This window comes from Netta rufina (assembly GCF_964035555.1).
Source record: "Netta rufina genome assembly, chromosome: 28".
Classification (NCBI taxonomy): domain Eukaryota; kingdom Metazoa; phylum Chordata; class Aves; order Anseriformes; family Anatidae; genus Netta; species Netta rufina.
In genome coordinates, this window is record NC_140152.1 from 1,963,797 (window position 1) to 1,981,933 (window position 18,137).

General features: G+C 47.9%; 1 protein-coding gene across 1 annotated transcript; it reads left to right on the top strand.

Annotated features, from left to right (window-relative positions):
- Window positions 1-1,517: 1,517 nt before the first annotated feature.
- Window positions 1,518-17,364, top strand: RAB11B (RAB11B, member RAS oncogene family). The gene is made up of 5 exons (XM_084302815.1): window positions 1,518-1,623; window positions 7,536-7,731; window positions 9,614-9,807; window positions 11,324-11,404; window positions 15,556-17,364. The coding sequence occupies exons 1-5, from the start codon at window positions 1,584-1,586 to the stop codon at window positions 15,699-15,701; spliced, it is 657 nt and encodes a 218-aa protein (XP_084158941.1). The 5' UTR covers window positions 1,518-1,583; the 3' UTR covers window positions 15,702-17,364.
- Window positions 17,365-18,137: the final 773 nt, after the last annotated feature.

An 18,137-nucleotide genomic window follows, 5' to 3' on the forward strand; every position in this document is an offset into this window, starting at 1 on the left:
AGGCAGCATTTCCCAGGCAGGGGGAGAAAGGGATTTGGATCCCAACCAGTAGGAAATAACTTTGCTTTTTCCTGCTAAATCCCCCTCCAGGATTCAGTTCAGAACTAATTAAGCTGCTTGTGATAATGAAAATGAGATGTTTCACTTCTGCTCGCCAGGGCTAAGGGAGGTGTGGGAGACGTTTGCCTTAGGGAATCCCAGGGTAATTCCCTTCCCCAGGGGCTTCTGCAGCTGACATATCACAGCCCTGCTTCTCTCGATAGCATTTAGCTGTTCAGCAGTTGGATGCTCGATATCCTGGGAGTGCTCGAGTCACTGCACAGCAGGGCCATTGGCTGCGGTCCTGCGGGAGGATGAATATCACAAACGGGAGAAGCTGATAATGCCTTCCTGCAGTCCTGGTTGATAAAACTCCCTTCTGCACAGATTAAAAGCCTGATGCCCTACACCGTGTGTTCTGTGAGCACTGAGATTGCAAAGAAAATGTGAAAAGAGACTTCCTCCCTGCTTCCTCAGAGATCTCTGTCTGTTGGAGAGGAGCAATTTGCCTGAACCTGTGCCGGGCCAGGCGATAGCATCTCCCCCAGAGCCCCACACGTCCATGCATTTATGGCTTTCCTCCCCAGCTGCTTCCGTTGCCTTTTATGCGATGCCCACACACAATTCCCCAGCATGGCAGCGGGACCGCAATGTGTGATTGCAACGCGCTCCGTTTCTCACCTCATTTTTAGACTACCGTTCATAAAAATGAATAATTTTCACTGCGCGATAAGCTGTTAGGCCGGGTGCTGCCTGCTCACAGGCTCCCACACGTTACCAGCAGGCACCGGGACCCCCCGAAACCTTGCTCCTGCGGGCCTGGGGGGCTCTGAGGTCTGGGACAAGTTGGGGGCTCCCCAGAGCCACAGGGCCTGGGGGGGTGCACAGGCACCCCCACATCATGCACCAAGGTGAGGGGGGCCCAGGCGGTGGGTGGCACCCCCAGTCCCCTCCAAGTCCCCCCCGGGTCCCCTCCCGCTCCCCCCCATCCTCCCCCCACGCCGCCGCCGTGCGGACTGAACTCCGAGCTGCGCAGCCCCGCCAAGCCCCGCCCCTCAAACCCCGCCCCCTCAAACCCCGCCCAATCAGGCACCACCCCCAACAAGGCCACGCCCACACTCCCAATAAGCACCACCCATCCTCGCCCAGACCCCGCCCACCCTCCCCCAGTCCCCGCCCCCTCTCCCCCCCGCCCCCTCTCCTCCCCGGCCCCTCCCTGCCCCCTCTCCTCTCATCCCAGGGTCCCGGCTCAGCCCGCCAAGCTCCTCCCCTCCCCACCTCCCCCCTCCCCATTGGACTCCTCCACCCGCCACTCAACGTCTCTCCGACCTCCTATTGGACAAAACCCACAGGGCCGGCGCGACGCCCGCCTCCCGCGGGCTGTGGCGGCCGCTGATAGGCTGCGGCGGTGAGGAGCGGCCCCCCCACACCCTCCTCCTCCTCCTCCTCCTCCTCCTCCTCCTCCTCCTCCTCCTCCTTCTCCTCCCACCCGGCTGGGCCGCGCTCGGTGCCTGGCAGCCAGAGGGGTCGGCGCCGCCATCGCCATGGGCACCCGCGACGACGAGTACGACTACCTCTTCAAAGGTACCGCCCCGCCGCCTCCTTTGTGAACGGGGCCGGGCCGCGGGCAGCCCCCGGGCCCACCCCGAGCCCCCTCGGGCCCACCCCAAGGCCCCCCCGGGCCCACCCTGAGGCCCGCGGGGTCGAGGCCTCGGCGCCCTGAGGGTGCCGCTGAGGCGGTGCCCCCCCCCCCCTCAGATCCCCCCTCAGGGCCTGCCCCGGTGCTGAGGGAGCTCGGGCACCGCTCGCTGCTGCCTCACGGCGCCCCCCGGCCCTCGGAGCCGCTGCCTGAGGGGTCTCCCGGGGGTCGGCGTCGTGTGGGGGCAGCCCCCGGCTTGTTCTCCTCGCCTTGGGCTCCCTCTGGGGGTCGCCTCCGTGAGTGTTTGGGGCCGGTGTTGTGCCCAGGTGCTGGGGCTGAGCTGGGGCAGCCCAGGAGAGGAGCAGCTGGGCTGAGCGGCCGGCCTCGTGCTCCCCAACCTGTTGTGGTTTGGGTTGCACCAGGTGACCGTGGAGCTTTCTTCCAGCCCGGACGATTCTTTGATCCCGTGGTCTCCCGCTGCTGACATCCGTGGGTTCACCCGCAGAGCTGCCCCTCTCCGAGGGTGCCCTCGCTGGGTGGCCTCGGGGCTGGGGGTTTCTCCATAGGCAGTCACCGAAAAATTCCCCCGGAGCTGGACGTTGGTGCTTGCTTTGTGGCCGTGACCCCTGGCAAGGGCAGCAGCAAGGCTCCATTCGCCGGTTGAGGAAAGGAACGAGCGGTTACTCACACGCTGGAAATGATTTCTGGGTGGCTTTGGCTATGTGGTGCCTTTGTTTGACAGTCTTCAGGACGGTGGGAAGGAAAAGCCCTTACAGGTAGAGTTAGAGGAGAACATAAAGCAGAGCTCTAGCCTCGGAAAATATGCTAAACTGTCTGGGTCTGAAACTAGTTTCTTTCTGAAGTCATTCCATCGTCTATTTCCCAAGTGGTTTAATAGCTGGGAACTTGAAAGCCTAAAAACTTAGTTTCTTGTTTCTTTCTGTGACTAGTCAATTAGGTAGGCAGAGCTGTATTCATCCCAAGGAACACTTCTGCTGCTTTGAAATGTGATTTTAATTTTATCGGGAGTGACACAACCTAAAGCTATTTGGGCAGGGACCATGCTGTTGTGTTGATACAGCAAATTGACTTGGCACACTTTGTAGCACTTAATTTAATGAAACGTGGGGGAGAGGATTGTTCTTTTCTGTGTCTTGGGTAGGGGTAGTTGTGTTATTGTTAAATAATAAAACAAAACAACACAAAAACCCCTTCCCTATCTAGTTGTCTTTCCTTCCTTCCTTCCTTCTGGGCTTTTTAGGACCGGACGAGAAGTGGCAAATGTAAACAAGATCAAGTGGGATGCGATCTCCACTGTAATAAGAAAATGAAGAGGATCAACTCGCCTTCTTTTCCCTCCTTGCCCCTCCTGTAATGGAATTAAATATCAAGGGGAATTGACATAATGAAAAAAATCAATGTCCAGGGGTTGATTGAGTTCTGGTCTAGCCCCTTCTTTGCTCCACAGATGGTGTTTGAACTCTTCTCTGTCAGGCACGTAGTGGTCAGAGATGGGGATGGTGGTGGAGGGGGTGGTTGCTGGCTGGGAGGGATTCATTTCGTTTCCTTACCTCTGAGGTTGACTTTAATTTCTGACCATTTCTTCAGCCCCCTGTTTCCAAAGGAAATCTGACTTCAGCCTTCACAGTTGCACTTGAAGAAATGATCATCCTCACGTTGTAATATTATTTAGGGACGGCTGCTGCTGCTGAATCCAGTTTTTAGCTTTTTATGTAGTGGAAGATCTGGAACTGCTTGTATAGGAGCTTGACTTCTGCCGTGGAGCACAGAATATATTAAGCAGCTTTATGAAGAGTTCAAAAGGCAGAGCCCCATTTGTTGGGAGCATCCTTTGTAAGAAATGCTGTAAGAAACAATTGCTCAGGGATGAAAACAGCGAAGGAGTTGGTAGCAATAATTTCCCCACGCAGCTGGCTCCCTGCTCTTAGGGTTCCCTCATGCAAGAGAATGATGACTGGTGTTGTCAGCCACTTTGTGCTCTAGGACTGGCCGCTTCAGTAGGGCAGTAGAAAAGACACACATTATTGGCTTATCGGGTGTAGCACGCAGAGGTCAAACCTAATTTGAGGTTTGGTGGTACTCTGGGGATGCAAATGTGGTTTTAGTCAAAGCTGCTCTGCTAAACTGGCTCCCCTTTATCGTTATGTGCAATTTTCCTTCCTTCTGCATGCACCCCTACAGCCAGAACTGCTCATTTTATCGATCGAAACAAAATGTTGTCAAAAAAGCAATGATCTCCTCATGTTGAGTTTCGAGTGGTTTGGGTCCGGGGTAGAATTTGACGTTTTAATAGCTGTCGAACTATGGGAAGCCTTGTACCTATTGAAGTGCGATCTCTGCGTCGGGTGTCCTCTCGGGAAGATAGATGCTATCGGCGTTTCTTTAAAGAATTGAATTTGAGATTGTGCAGACGTGCTGGCTCGTGAAAAAGGAAGGAAAACAGCACCCATAGGGAAAAGCTTGCTTTTACCTTTGTGGGAGATTGCGCCGCTCTGATTAGAGCGTAAGGCTAATGAGGGCTCTGCTTATTAAAATCAAATGTGTGTCGCGTTATTCATCAATACCTGCCAATCCTACGTACTTAATATTTATAACGAACTCTGCTGATGTGGGCTCTGCTCGAGTCTTAATCCTCCGCGTTGTGCAGAGCAATATTCTCCCTTTGCCAGCCAAATGAACTCTTCTGTTTATAATTATATAATAAACTTCACGTTTCCATTTCCCTTACCATGGAAGGGTTGTGCCAGGTTTTTAATTCTTTCGTTTGCTTCGTGCCAGGATCCCGAGGCGTGACGGGTGATGTGCGGAGAGGCGCTGTGCTCTGCCCTGTAGGTCTGTGCTGGAGGTTTCCCTTTCCTAAGGCCCAGAACCGAGGCATGGTGCCCGTGCTGCTGACACGGAGGCGTTAGGAGAGGCCTCTGATGCTTTGCAGTTGATGGCGGGGCGATGTGGTGAATGGTAAGCAGCAAATGGACACAGGGCAGGGGAGGAGAAATAAAATCAGGAAGGGCCAAAGGAGGGGCACTGCAGTTTGGGATGTGAACTGGGCACTGCGAGTGGCTTGCTTTTGTACTTCCCCATCTGATGAGGACTGACTGTTTCAGATCATGTCCGAGTCAAAACCAGCGTGCCTTTCCCTTAGCAGCGTGGCCCAGAGGCTGTTTGAGGAGAGTGATTTCAGTGGGAGATGTAGCGAGGGTTCACGCTCCTGCATTTGATTTGGGACTTGAGCTCTGTTCAGGTTTGTGCATTCTGACACGCAGTCCTGTCTAGTGAGCAGTTTCCAAGTAGAGGAACTTCCCCAAGTTCGATTTGCTTTTGTCCTGAAGTTCAAAGGTGTCTTCCTGCTCGATTCGCAAAGAAAATAGAGACGTGGGCTTCTTTGTGTCCTTCAGCTGCAAGAGAAAACGCTTGATTAATGGTCAAGATCAAGAATTAGCAAGAAGCACTTGCAGACTGTGAGGCAGAGAGAACATTGCTTTTGGTGCTGAGTTTGCACCTGACTGCCTTTCTTTGTCACTTCTGCATTCAGTGACATCTCAAAGCTGCTCTGAGCAGCAATGTTGGAGTGGGAACAGCCTGGTAAAGGGACGCTGCTGCTCTGAAGGTAGCCAGCTTGCAGCAGGGGCAGGTAAACCAGCTAAAGTGGCACGAGATGCCCTGAATTTTCTTCCTGCAGCAAATGGAGCTAATGACCCAAGAGCCATTTGCGGAGTTTAGGCTTGAAATTGGTGATTTTAAAACACCAGAGGGTGGAAGATGGATGTGACCTGGAGAGCTGGCTGTGCCTTCCTGAGCTGCAGTTTCATTAGAAGGTAACTCCTGTTAGAAGCAATTGAAAGCTTCGAGTTTTTGTCAAGCTGGGCTAGCCTGTGTGATTTATACTCTTGCTCTTGTGGCCAGGTTTCTGCTGTGGGGTGCAGCCCCCACAAGGCAGCAATCGCTGTCCGAAATGGGTGACCCGCGGCCCGTCCCCACAGTGCCCAGTGGGATGAGTTTTGGGTAGGGGTGAGAAGCATTGGTCTGGAAAATAAACTGACAGTCCTAGAGTTAGAACTGAGATTTTTTTTATCTACTCTCATGCCTGAAAAAAAAATAAAATTATATATATATATAAAATGCCGTAGGCTGCTTGCGAGTGAAGCCAGAGCTGCACGGAGCTGGTTTGAGCCATCCCGGGTGGGGAGCCATGGCTCTTTGCCACCACCTGATCTGCTGGCTGCTCGTTCCTGCCTTGCTTGTGTTTGGATTTTCAGCTGTGCGGGTACAATTGTCCGTCTGTCCGTGCTGTCAGCTGGATGAAGGGCCGGTGGCTGAATCCGGAGCCTTTCAGCGGTCTCCTGGTGCAGCTCAGGAGCTGGTGCAGCACGGCGAGGGGGGGTACAGCAAGAGTTAGGGAATGCTTGGTTGTGTTGTGTTGGGGGGGGTATGGGAGCTGGAGAGTGTGCTGCCAAATCCGTAGCCTGAAACAATGGCCTGAGCGTTGGAAAACAAAAAGCAAATCTGAAATAACACTGAGATGAGATCAGTTTGCAGCCAAAGTTGTAGCGAGAAGTATTCTGTAGTTTGCGGCGGATGGAGCAGGAGGGTCTTCTGCCTGTGCCTGCTTTTCTGTACGAAAAACAAATAAAAATAAGAAAGAACAACAAATCTGCAGTTTAAACAGAAGGAGGGAATATTCCCAAGGTTAAAGAAGTCTGCCTGAGAGTGTCTTTCTTCTGCTCGAGCTGTTAGCTCCAATACCCAAAGCCAAACGTTGTGGGGGGCTTGCTGGGACTACGGGAGGGTGGCTCAATGGGTTGTAGTCTCATTTCTCTTTGCTGAGCAGAGCAAGCAATAATGAACACAGGGATTTAAGAACATGCATGTAGTTGCTTTAGCAGTACAGAGAAGCCCCTGGTGTGACAGATATTGGGGCTGTCGAGGAGGAGAGCCCAGTGAAGAAGCAGTCTGCTGGACCAGAGGTGGGAAAGGGGTACGTTGGGGTCAGCTGGGAGCTTCAGCCCCAGAGCAGGGGAACTTCTACCATGAGATGTACCTTTTATTGCCATAATTCTTCTCAGCACAGCTGCCTTTCATGTGCTAAAAATCTCCCTGCACTAATGTTTTCCTGTTAACATGGCAACACCTTGTGCGGAGGCAGAGATTTTTAGCTCATCCTTTACTTCTCGTGCCATCCAGAGCTCGTCCTGCTGGATGAAGTTCGGGTTTGTTTTGTGCCTTGTTGATAGTATCAGCTGTATTTTGCTCTCCCCTTTTTGTGGGGAACGTATTGATGGATTAAATCATTAAAATACAACACACATGTGACCCCAGCAGGGACTGCAAGCAATTATTTACTTAGTGGTTGTTTTTTTTTTTTGTGTGTGTGTTTTTTAGTAAAAACAGAGCAGCCTATACAGTGCAGAGGCTCCTGGCAGGCAGGTAGCTGGGTGTTGTGCTCTTGACAAATGTTTCTCAAAGGGGGGTTGCAGCCTTCCTCTGCAAAAGGTTGGATGTGACGGGGACACCTTGTTGCCCCTAATTACTGGTGGTGGCGTGGTTCCTCCCAGACACCGCTGAGCTGTTGGCTATTGCTCTTGCTATTTCTCATTTCCATCTCTGAGGAACTGAGCAGCTGTGCGCAATGAAAAGGTTTGGGGCCGTTTTGGGGCTGGGGAAGCAAGCTGTGAGTAGTGAAATCCGAGGTGTTGTCGATGTAACTTTCTCCTACATTTATCTGGCTGTACATCTCTGGGGCTTGACTGCGAGGCAACGTAGCAGCCAGGTAGCACTACTGCTCTGTGAAAATGCTGGTGCGAAGAACTAATTCTGAAAATAATGCCTTTTCTTCCAGTTGTGTTGATTGGAGACTCCGGAGTTGGGAAGAGTAATCTTCTGTCACGCTTCACGCGCAATGAGTTCAACCTGGAAAGCAAGAGCACCATTGGGGTGGAATTTGCCACCAGGAGCATCCAGGTGGATGGGAAGACGATAAAAGCACAGATCTGGGACACTGCAGGACAGGAACGATACCGCGCCATTACTTCAGCGTGAGTACTGTGCCTTCCTCAGGCCAAGAGCAGAATTGTGGCAGAGACAGCACAGATACACCTCCAGGTGGAGAACAAATAAAACACATTTGGGACCTGATGGAATCAGACCTCGCTGTAGATCCAAGTCATAAGCTAGGAAATAACGATATGTGATTAATACAATGAAAATAAGTTTTAGATTCTAGTGATATTTTGATAGGTAAATGACACCTTAAATCTTAAGTCTGGGAAATTCTGTTTGAGTCTTGTGGTTCGGGTTTGTTTGTTTTTTTTTTTTTTACCTGCCCTCAGTGTGCTGTCTTCATCACGTGGAGTGTCATTTCTGATAGAAGCTGGGTGCTGTTGTGCATGAAGTTTGGGTCTAGGTATGGCAACTTACTGTACTGCAGGTGCCTTCTGGTCTTCATTACCGCCTCAATCTTGCAATTGAAGGCATTTTTAGGACAGTCTGCAGCCACAGACTCCCTTGAAATCTCAGTGAGTTGGAATTAGTCACGGCCCTGAAAATTAGGTCCAAGAGTGCATGCTGAACACCCAGTAAATGTAAATTACCTCTGGTTATGCTGACTTCAGCAATGGGCACGTCCCTGTTTAAAACAGGGGATGCTGAGGAGCTTTTGGGGCACTTTGTTAGTCCAGACAGTGCCTTAATATGTAACCTGTGATTGGATTTGTTTCTATACAGTTAGTAGGCAGAAGTATCTTTTAGAGGAAGAAAACTATCGGCAGGCTTGCTTATCCAGAACATATTCTGATCATGGGGTTGAGATGTTAGTGTTACAGATGTATGTCGCTGTTTAAAGGTTCAAACTTCATCCTGACTAATGCACAGATTGAGCCATTTATATTAAATTTAAGATGAGGGGAGTTTCTCTTGCTGAGGTGGATAGGGTAAGGCAAAACAGATGGGAGAAAAATAGAAGAGCACAGACCAAAGGGAATAATCTGTAGAGAAGGAATGCAAAAGCAAATTAATGCAGGAGGAGATAAGTGGTGAGTTCAACTTGCATTTTTTTTTTTATAGTCGCTAGTTTGTTTTTTCTCAAGTGTTTTTGTGTTCTTGCTGCTGTAAAAGTTTAGCAGAAACTAAGTCCAGCGATGCTGCCTCTCCTTTTGCTGGTGCAGGCTCTTGCCTGACACATTGCTAGGCCAGTTCAGCTTGCTAAGCCAGCAGAAGGCCAACCAGCAGTGAAAAGCGTGTGTTTTCTGCTGACTTGGTGCTCTGAATCGGTTCAGTGATTGCTGCACAGGTGCTGGCAGAGCAGAGGAGTAATGGTGGGATTGTGTGGACAACGGGTACGGACATCATAGGGACACGATCTAGGGTGATGATGGTGTCTTGAGCTCTTTGTCTTGAGTTGAAATGGGCTAAGACCTGCCTCAGTTTGCCCTGAGGGAGGGAGCAAACTGTTTTTAGTTTACAGGCTTGTAGATGTGTTAGTATAGCCTCGGGGTCTCCCTCTCAATTTTTTAGAGGGGCAGGAGATATTTGGAAGATCAGCAACAAATACGTTTTACCAGGGATTATCTTTCCTAGTTTAAAAATAAGCTATAACTTCACAAAAACTTTCTCATAGCGCTGACTCTGAAATGCACTGTTTTAGTAGACCAAAAGCATCATATCTTCTGCAGTCTTCATTTTGTTAAATGCATTTAAATTTTCTAGAAATGCCATTAAAAAACGCATTTGGAACTTGTTTTTAGGAGGTTTTTTTTTTTTCCTTTTAAAAACTAAAACAGTATTAGCATCAGCACAACTTTCTAAATGGGAGGGAACGTTTTTCGCTTTTTTAGTAGTGAACAGCACAGAAGAAGCAGGTAGGAGGTTTGGTGTAACATGGATAATTTCTCTAAAGACGGGTGCCTTTTGTGGTTCCAGGTATTACCGTGGTGCCGTTGGGGCTCTTCTCGTCTATGACATTGCCAAACATCTCACCTACGAGAACGTGGAGCGTTGGCTAAAGGAGCTCAGAGATCATGCAGACAACAACATTGTCATCATGCTGGTGGGTAATAAGAGCGACCTCCGCCATCTGAGAGCTGTGCCCACCGATGAGGCCCGGGCTTTTGCAGGTTTGTAGGCAGTGTGTTCTGGGCTGGTGCTTTCTGAACTCGTGTGTTGGTGCACACTGGAATCATGTTGTTGTTGTCCAGGACTGAACTTATACCTTACATTTTATTTTGGCCTAAAAAAAAAAAAAAAAAAGATATTTAAGACTTTGTAAATGAAAATATCCTGGCTTATTAATAGTTTATGGTGGATTTTTTTTTAAATCTGTTGGTAGGACATGTTTGTGAAGTGCTGTCCTTGAGCTGCCTGATATCTGAAGCATAAACGTGTCCTCTAGCAAGGCTAGAAACAGTAAGCAATGTTTAGAGGAGAAAATACCACAATATAAATATAAAATATCACAATGCAAAATGTCTTTCCCTCCTTCCTAGAGGCCTGGTTCTATGGAGAACTGCAAATGAATTCTGAACCTTCTCTTAGATGGTGTAGTTTCTGCTCCAGACCACTAATGTGTGTAGTAGTGTCATCTGGTTTCATTGAAATGCAATGATAATCAGACCTGGAGATAACCAATTGTTGGGAAAAGTCTAGTTGGTGATGTGAGCTGCTCCCTCTGCATTACTTCTCTCTCTCTTCCTTACCTTACAGAGGATCGGTCAAATATTCTTTTTGCCTGTATAGGCCAATGGACATTCAATTTACTGTTGTGTGGCTGTCAGGTTTGAGCTGGAATTTAAATACACAGCTTTTAAATTCCTTCTAGGAATATAAACGTTCTTCTGAAATTTGCTAGTAAGCGAGTGCCCTGTGTTTAGTGAAGCTGCTTTAAATTTTCAAATGAATGAAAGAGCCTATGTCAGAGTCATAACAAATTTGGTAGGCACTCTGAATAGAGCATTGCTGTGATTATTTGGTTCAGCAACTTACTTTTTTGCCCCTAACTTCCTACTAAGGCTGTTTTAAATATCTCACGATGGTACAGATGTTGCAGTTGCTCTGCCTGTATGCCTGTGTCTGGGTAGTGCTGTGCCACTCCAGGCTGGATGTTTGGTTGCTCATTACAGTTGTTCACTATGTGTAGATGTATCTTTTGCATTCCAAAAGGCAAGGAAAAAAAATAGATTGTATCACCAGGAGGTTTACTGTAGTTTGGAGGCAGGGTCTGTTTAAGATAGCTTAGATCTATTGATCTGGTTTGGGATGCAGAGGAGTATTTTGATTCCCCTTTCAGCTAACGTGTTAGCCTGTGCTCTTGCTGAAGGCACTTCTAGGAGTGATCTGTAGCCAGATGGGAATAATATTGTGCGAGACTGGAGAAAACGCATTGCTTGACTAAATGAGTGCAGTGAGGAAAATATTCTCACGCTGTGGAGAGGCAGTGGTCAAAGGTGCTGCTGCTGAAAGGCTTGTAGCTGATTAAGTGGTGCACCTAATTGCTCCCATTGTAACTGGGGGGGAGGGAGGGGGACCTAGGTCTTGGCTGACTTGGCCTAAAGAAATAAAGGTGAAAACCCCAAATAAAAGCAAAAATAAAGTGTTTTTAAAATTCTTAACTGAACCACTTGTTGTTTATTACAGAAAAAAATAACTTATCTTTTATTGAAACTTCTGCTCTGGATTCAACAAATGTAGAAGAAGCCTTCAAGAACATCCTTACAGGTATGGTTTGTTAGGGATTGAGAGGGCCTGCTGAGGTAGTGATCCTTTTTCACGGGCACTGTTTGCAGCTATCAGGACTGTTTTGGAAATGAATGTTGGGAATGCTGGGAATGATGATTTGTTTGCAAACCACCTGATCTTACCTTGTGTTCTTGCTCTCAAACCCCACGTGCCTTTCTGCCAAGGAATCTGGAGATGTTCTAGGCTCCTGATGTCATTGTAGTTGGTTTGTTGTAAGGGTTGCATGCCGCTATGCACCAACAGCGTAGTGGTACGCAGGCTGCCTTCTGGGAATGTCCCCTAACAGTCCCAGGAATCGTCTGCGAATGTGATAGCAGTCACGGGCCAAAATGAAGCCAAGGATCCTGATTTCCTCTGCCCAGGAATGTTCCTCGGCGTGTGTAAGTGGTGTAGATGAGTGCATGGTGTCCGGTTGCAATTTCAGGACTCGCTGTGGGAATACCACGTGGCTTATGCAGTGGATCCACTGTGCCTAGTATCAGAGGTACTCCAGGTAGTAGCATTATCCTACTTGCCAAGCCCCTGTCTGAAAGAGGACAAAAGCATTTCCATTCCTTTAGGTGGGACTTGTTTTCTGCATGTATCTTCTTGCTCCTGGAATAAGGGAGTGCCCTACTGCATGAGACCTAGGAGTCACCAGCGAAGCTTTATTACTGTAGATACACCAAGTCCTCCTTGCTGTACTAGGCAAAAAAAACAGGGGGGGAGGAATGATGAAAGGCATGATGAAAGCCCTTCCGCTGATTAGCTCACAGGGGTTTCCAGCTGGTGTTTTGCAAACTGAAGCTGAGCACTTATTTGGCTTCTGGAAGAGTGCAGCTCAGTTTTATGCTAAATACAACACGTGGGGAACTTGCTGTTTTCCTGACAGTGAGGTGGGCCCAGAAGTATGAGTGGTATGGTCAGCGGGTAGCAGGAGCAAGAAAGATGTGTACTGGGAGGTCTGCAGGCTGCGAAAGTGGGAAGCACATGGAGCAAGAGAGATGCTTCAGATAACTCCGCTGAGATAAGCAGTGCTTATTTGAGTGACTTCTTGGGGTATAGTTGGGTGGGGAACTTCTGCAATGGGTCTGGCCTGACCCTGCTCTAACTTCAGTTAGCTGCTGGTTTGCATGAGGTGCTGGGGTGTGTCAGCACTGCGTGCTCGAGCGCTCTGTCTTCCAGGGGATGCATTATTTTGGCACTACTCTGAAGTGACTCTCTGCAGTTGGGTAGCTCAGAGCCCGAGCTAATCCTTGGAAGCAGAGTTCTGGGAACCATGGTGCAGGCACATCCGAGCATGTTTGAAGGAAGGCAGCACGGGCCTGCAGGCCTGCTGAGCTGGAGCTAACAAACCCCAGTAAACTCGAGCATCTCTGCTGTCAGAGACTCTGCCTTCACTCTGCGTTCTGCAGTAGTCATATTATGAGGAATTCTGTGCTGAGGGATGTTCTGGCACCTTTTTTTTTTTTTTTTTTTTTTAATGGATAAGCAGGAATTTACTCTATAGCTACACTTTCTGTTAGTCCAGTCTCAAAATGCTATTTGATGTGACAGGGAAGTTACCTGCTGATGTTTGAAGGCATAGTCTTACGCTCCTGAAAGTAGAATTGGAAGTAATGGGTGATTAGCAAAAAAATCTTTAAATTTCAGTTTGACTTAAGTAGGAAGAGAGCTGTCAAAGAGGCATTGAATTACCGTGCTACCTCCGTCTGCCTCATGCAGTCTGAATCTTTTCTTAGAGGGGAGAAAAATCCATACAATTTGTCAGCTTGTTTGTACTCTCTCTTGAAAAGCTCTTTAAGATCCATGACATGGACCCTGGGCGAGGTCCAGTTCCTGGCTTTTGCTTACCATAGCTGAGATCTGGAAGGATAAACTATTTCTGTGTTCTCCCCCCCGTATGCCGTTTGGTGAGGTTGTGCCTAATTTGTGTCCTACTGCCCCTCAAGGTGACCATTTTCTGAGCTTTGTTGTGAGGAGATACTGGTGGCAGGTAGATGGGAAGGAGCCTTTGTTCTGGTGCTGCTCGGTGATCAGGAAGTGTCTGGTGTACGTTGGTTGTTGGACACTGACCAAAAAATGGGCTTTTTGTTACTGTTCCTTGATTACAGGCAAATGAGGACCTATTACTAGGAAGAGAGCTGAGTTTCAACACTGAATTCTGTGGGTGAAACCTGAATTCTCTCTCAGGCTTGTTTTACAGAGGTGTGAGGGTAAGCAGGGAGAAGAGGATCAGTAGGTCTGGTGCTGCCCAGCTCTGCTGATACCAAAAGCATGTTGCAGTGGGAGGAAGATGACCAAGAAGGAGGCAGGCAGGAGAAAAAAGGATAGCCCAGCAGGATTTGGATGTTACCAGAGCTGCTGGTGAAGTAACTGGGGGATATTGCTGTTGAGACAAAGCTGTAGAGAAGAGAAGACTGCCTAGGGCCTGAGCTCTTGCGCAGGGCAGCCTTGAGAGCAGGCACGTTGCTTTTTCTTGGCTGGACCCGAGGCAGCCTGCCTGGAACTGTCGGTGGGATCTGTGCTGTCAGTGGGGTCTGTGCTCTGCTCAGCTGTCACCATCCATCCTGTACTTTCCTTGCAGTGTTGTCCCAAGACTGACCCAGGGTAGAGAAGATGGGCAAAGGTTCTTCTAGGAGAGAGCTGTCCAGTGCCGTCTCCTGTAACAGATAAGGTGCTTCAGAGCCAGAACTTGAGCTGAGGTCAGGCCTGGGCAAACTGAACTCAAAGCACGGCCTCTTAGCAGCATCCTGGGCTCCCAAGGGTGCTGAGATTGGCCAGCTGAGGTACAGTGGGGATGTAGCTAGTGTGGCTGAGTAGCCCTAAAAAGGCTGTTCCTAGCGGGGGGCAGTCGTCCCTCTGAGGAAGGAAAAGAAACAAAAAATGTGCTGTGCAGAGCAGTGAGCTGGGTGAGACCATGGTCAACTTGGAGGGAAAGGAGCAGCAGGACAGGAGTTCCCTTGGTGGCCACCAGTTTGAGGGAGGTTTTGGTAATAATTCTGAACAGCTAGTATTAAAATTCACCACTGAGCACAAAAGAGGGTGGATGTCATTGTCTCTCCTTTTCCCTAACAGCAAAAAGGGGCTGAAGGTAGCAAGGGGATCAGTCTTGGGTTAAAAGATTCTATTTGAAACAGGGCAAATATGTGCAGATTCTTTCAAATGCAAACAAAACAAAAAAAAACACACCCAAACAAAGCTTCACAATTCCCCGTGATTTTTAATCTTTGATAATGAGTTGGCTGTTGCTGTTTTGAGGCTGTGGCTCTATGAATGTGGCCATAATATTTACCGCAGACTTCCAGGGAGGTGCTTGCCCTTTTCCTGTGTTACAATGGAGGGAAGTTGGAACGAGGACTTAGGCAGCGAAATAAATGATTTAAAAATATTTCAACTTGACTTATTTTTACTGACTCCGCAGTTGAGATGGTTTGTTTCTGAAAGCTAACCTGGCAGTCTCTCTTCAGCAGTTACGGCTTCGTGAATCCCTGTGCTTTCAGGCATAATTTGAGTCAAAGAAATCAATTCTTTCAGGAAAGGCATTTTCAGATCAGTATGGGGCCTTACGGGACCTCGTGTCTTTTTTACTGCCATAGGTGGGAAAAATGAATTGTTACAGAGAGGAACAAGCGTTTCTGTCACTTGGTAGGGACAGCTTGCCAGAAGCTAAAGGGTGAACTAGATGCTGTCATTGCTGCTGCATGGCGATGTTTTGCAAGCATCCTGTTGAATAATGTTTTAGATAACATTGCCAATTTTTATCAAAAAAAAAAAAAAAAAGATTCCCTGTTCTAGAAACGAGCATTGCTGCTCCTTTCTCATTTAACAAGCATTTTAGTAATATCCATGTTCATGGAATCATTGCAAAGAACATAGGAACATAGGAAGTAGCTGTCGTGGAAGACAGTAAGGAATCTTGTGTTGCTAATTTTTCCAGGCAGAACTGGAGTATCCATTACAGAGCTGGAAAGCCAGCCAGATGTTACACTGCACAGCTGCTCAGACCAGATTCCTTTTCACAGCTCACGAGTTAAAATCTTCTCCTTCCTGGGTTCAACCATCTTCATTGACAGCTTGCTGTGAGACGTGCACATGCTCTGTTGAAGAGAGTCTCTTCCTAGGCTCTAACAAGTCTGTTCTCATTTCAGAAATCTACCGCATTGTTTCGCAGAAGCAGATTGCAGATCGGTCTGCACACGATGAGTCTCCTGGCAACAACGTAGTCGATATCAGTGTCCCACCAACCACCGATGGACAGAAATCCAACAAACTCCAGTGCTGTCAGAACCTGTGACCTCCTGTAGATGACTCTTGTGCCCCTCACTTCGTCTGTGCTTCATTTAGAAACTTGTGTGCACTTCTTTATCTCCTGTGATTCAGTGACTCCCTCTCCCCTCCTTTACCCCATCCCAAGCTCCTCCTTCCATCTTAGAGCTTTAATTGTAGGGCTAACATTCCCTTGCCTCTGAAATCCCCTTGAATGTGATGACTTTTGGGCTTGAAATGTTGGCACTGATCTGATAGACATGTTTGTGTTGGAACATCTGCTGCTGGATATTATCCCATGAAACACTCTCCTCAAATGGTTCTGGGTTTTCTTTCTGGGAGAGAAGCCATGGGGTCTTGACTATAACAGTTGAAGAAATAACTACATTTAGGTTACAAGGTTTTTTCCTCCCATAGTCAGATTTTTCTCTCACGTTTCTGTAAACATAGGGGAGAAATTAAAAGAAAATAGCTATCCTACCAAATGCTCTGTTTTCTGTCCTGATGAAGTCTCACAGTGAGGTTTTAGTGGCTGCACACACATAAGAAAGGTGTTGAAAATAACATTACTTAATATGTAATTACCCCTAATACAGTTAGTCTGGCTGTGTAGTTTACCGTTTCCTGCTTGGGAAATCTTTCTCTATCCTTGTTTTATTTGGGAACAATGAAGTATGTCTGCATTGCTTTTTCTGCCACCATGAATGCCTGTGCTGCTTATGCAGGCTTTATGAAGTGGTTTAATATTTATTCATGGCTTATGTTAATCAGTTAACATTATTGTACAGTAAGTGCCAGCATATTCCTTTGAAAAAAAAATGTTTGCAACCTGTACAAGTAGGCTTATTTTGTACTGTAGATCAGTGTCTGAACGCAGGATCTTCTCTAGTTCCAGAATTTTTTTGCATGCTGCTTTTTCTCTAGATCTCCCCTACCCTGTTTTGAGTGAGTGAAGCAATATTTTCATGTCATGTATATACCTGCACTTGTAAGGGTTTGGTTGTTGTTAGAGAAACACAATACTTTATACATTTTGTAAAACTTCGGCAGAACCATAGCATCTTAAACTTTCTTTTCATGATCTTTCACTATTGACCTTGTGCATAAACTTCTTGACCTTTACTAAAACGCATAATATTAAGATTTCACTGAACTACTAACCTGTTGTTTCCCTCTTATTCTGTTTTACTGAATTGCGAACTGTAATTCTCAAATGATTGTACTTCACCTGATGTAACAGACCTGTTGTCAGCAGGGTTAACTACTATAATATTTTGTTTTGCTGAATGGGAAGAATGTTACCACAACATGTAGTCAGTCTCTTGCTAGCTTGTGGAAACTCTCTATGATGATGGCTTTTCAGCATTCACTAGCTCTTACACTTGCATCCCTCTGGTAACCACTGAATGTTATGGCGAGGCAATACTGGGTGAAATGATCTCAAGGAAGAGTTGGAGGCGATCTGCTGCTCTCTGAAGGCTAGTGAAGCAATTTGCAGTGAATTTTTGCTCTGTATTCTTCCAGATTTGGAGAACGTGCCTCACTTGATGAATCCTACCTGCATGTTAGCGAGTTGAAGTATTTTCTGATACAAAGCAAATATGAAACTGTAAATTGTGCTCGAAGGGGAAATCTGACATTCCAGTCTCAACTGTTCTGTCTGGTTATGTAATAAAATTAAGGGCGGTTAACTCTGATGGCTTTTCTTTTACAAGCTTTCCAGACCAATGCCTTCAATTTTGTAGCGTATGCACCTAGAGGGCTGTAGTTCAAAGCCGAGGTGGTGCCTACCCTTTCCATTCTCAGCTTTGTTTAGGGGATCCACTCCAGACAAAGGGCTGCATGCTTGCAGCCTGATCCCAGCGAATGATGGTATGAATTCCTCCTTGGACATCACAGGAATCTGTCCTAAGGGTGTCCCAGCACAGGAAGCACTTTGAGCACTTGGTATGTACTTGAATAACATCCTCTTGGGACGAAGTGCAGCACGTGGGAGCTGGAAACTTCTTTTTGGTGGTCCTATTTAGTAGGGTGAGCGCGGCGGCAGGGAGAGGGAACGCAGAGATACTGAAAAATCTCTCCTTTAAGAGCAGGTGGCCACGGGAGGAGCTGGGCTCCTTGATTGTTAAACAAAACTTCTAATAAATGAGTTGAGTGGTGTGAATAATCCTGCATCTGAGAAGCCTTCTGGGCCAGGGTGCCGTGTCAATGTGTTTGCTTTCCAAATCCTGTTCTTGACAGGGAGTTTATTGAGGTGATCGACTGCTGCACGAGGTTGAGACGCAGCCTGGCTGCTTCCCGGCCTCAAAGAGCTTTCCTTTGGTTTTTGACCCTGGGGGAGGCTCTGCTGTGAGGGCTGCTCTGTGCCCCCCATGCCCGGTGCCAGCAGGAGGGGGCAGGGGCTGGAGTGGGGCCAGGGGCGGCTCGGGGTGGCCACGGGGGTGCTTGGGCCTGCGCTGAGCGC

Coding starts and splice junctions, on each gene's coding strand:
- RAB11B (XM_084302815.1), top strand. CDS start 1,584: ATGGGCACCCGCGACGACGAGTACGACTACCTCTTCAAAG. Junction 1,624..7,535: donor GTACGACTACCTCTTCAAAG/GTACCGCCCCGC, acceptor CTTTTCTTCCAG/TTGTGTTGATTGGAGACTCC. Junction 11,405..15,555: donor CTTCAAGAACATCCTTACAG/GTATGGTTTGTT, acceptor TTCTCATTTCAG/AAATCTACCGCATTGTTTCG.